General features: G+C 34.5%; 1 protein-coding gene across 1 annotated transcript in view; it reads right to left on the reverse strand.

Moving 5' to 3' along the window:
* Positions 1 to 149: 149 nt before the first annotated feature.
* Positions 150 to 1,849, reverse strand: part of LOC128249915 (uncharacterized) — a 49,647-nt gene continuing 47,947 nt past the window's right edge. The window contains exon 4 of the mRNA XM_052974505.1: positions 150 to 827. Coding sequence (XP_052830465.1) covers positions 705 to 827 — 123 coding nt within the window. The 3' untranslated portion in view covers positions 150 to 704. The remainder of the gene's footprint in view (positions 828 to 1,849) is intronic.

Below are 1,849 nucleotides of genomic sequence, written 5' to 3' on the forward strand. Positions count from 1 at the left end.
TATATATGTTTATGAATTCATATAAATATGTATGTATATATATATTTACATTTATGTATATGTATATGTATATCTATCTATCTATATATATATATATATATATATACATGTATATACAGTCGCATGTATACATATATCCGTACACACACGCACACACATATGTATATATGCGTGTGTGTGTGTGTAAGTGCATACATTCCTCGCAAACGTAAAGGAAAATGTTTCTTCATATGAAACATTAGCAGAGTACGAAGATGAATAAATTGAGGTTAAGAATAAAATAACTTAATATAGAAGGATGGCCTAAGTGACATGACACTAGAAAATAACAAGCTTACACACACACACACACACACACACACACACACACACACACGCATACACACGCATACATTAATCCCCCCGTCCCATGTATTTAGCTGTATAATGTACGGCAGTTATATCATGTGTTTATTAAGGCATATTTGTGCGTCTCCATTGTCAGCGGTTAACAGAAAGATTTAAAGAAAAGAAGCAACACGAATTGATGTCAGACAGCAAATACCATACGACTAACACAAAATTTGGTGAACAGGTGAAATGTGTAGAAATACATTTTTATCTATGTGATTTTATTGTTTTTTTTTTTTTGTTTTAACATTATAATGCTCCAGTTTCAGATATTCGCAATAAAAATACAATTTAAACTCAAATTATAATACTGATTATAGATGTAAATAATTCGTAAGTAGAACGAAAATATTTCTTGGTGTGAAGCAATAAGCAGAGTGCTCGATGATGGCGAATGAATTCAGATTCAGAGAAGTTGTCTGTTGCAATAAGATGGCCTAATAAAAAAGAAATAAAAAAATATAAATGGCTGATCGTTAATAAGGAGAGACACAAAAAAGAAAGAAGAAAGTAAAGGACCACTGATGAGGTCACAGAAGTGTGTGTGTGTGTGTGTGTGTACAGAGAGAGAGAGAGAGAGAGAGAGAGAGAAAGAAAGAGAGACAGAGACACAGAGAGAGAGAGAGAGTGACTCAAATAAACAGATAACACTTTCGGTTTTCATGTACAAAATAGATATACACGTATACCTGTAAAAAGAGAAGGCAGACAACATTTTCAGATGAAAATCAATCAAGTATAAATAAATATATATTTTTCATCGATTACATAGACTCAAAGAATTAGAGTGGAGAAAGCGTTACAAGTCCGACAGCTGTTTCTGAGGGTTCGGAGTTATTTCATCCTACCGGCAGATGTAGCTGATCACAACATTTTTGATCCACTACATCTTCCAACATTATGGCGTAACAACAACAACAACTGTAACAATAAAAAGAAAAAAGACAATGCATTTCAAATTCCAGCGATTACTTCTACTGCCACTGCCTCCATCATCATCGTCAGCAGCAGTAGAACCATCACCACCAGCACCACTACCGCCACCGCAAATACCACAACAACAGCAACAACAACAGCTCTATTGCCAAAACTAATAACATGAACAACAACAACTAACACCTCGCTACCACCACCACCACCACCACCAATACCACCAGCAGCATTATCAATAACAACGGCATGAACAACAACAACAACAGGAACAATGAAATGGAATGAAAACTTCCTCAATCCCAACTTTAAGTGACAAACTGAGATAATTTATCATTAGGACACTGATTGCTAAACTAATTAATATAATAATTAATGAGATTTTCTCTCCCCACTTCGCCTCGTAATGAATGCGCACTTTTTAATTAATGCATTTACTGGCAAGGCCTGTTCATCTCATTAACATTGGCCAGTAGCTATCATCACTTTGATGACCGAGTACACATACATATATATATATATATATATA

Source organism: Octopus bimaculoides, chromosome 18 (assembly GCF_001194135.2).
Source record: "Octopus bimaculoides isolate UCB-OBI-ISO-001 chromosome 18, ASM119413v2, whole genome shotgun sequence".
Classification (NCBI taxonomy): Eukaryota; Metazoa; Mollusca; class Cephalopoda; order Octopoda; family Octopodidae; genus Octopus; species Octopus bimaculoides.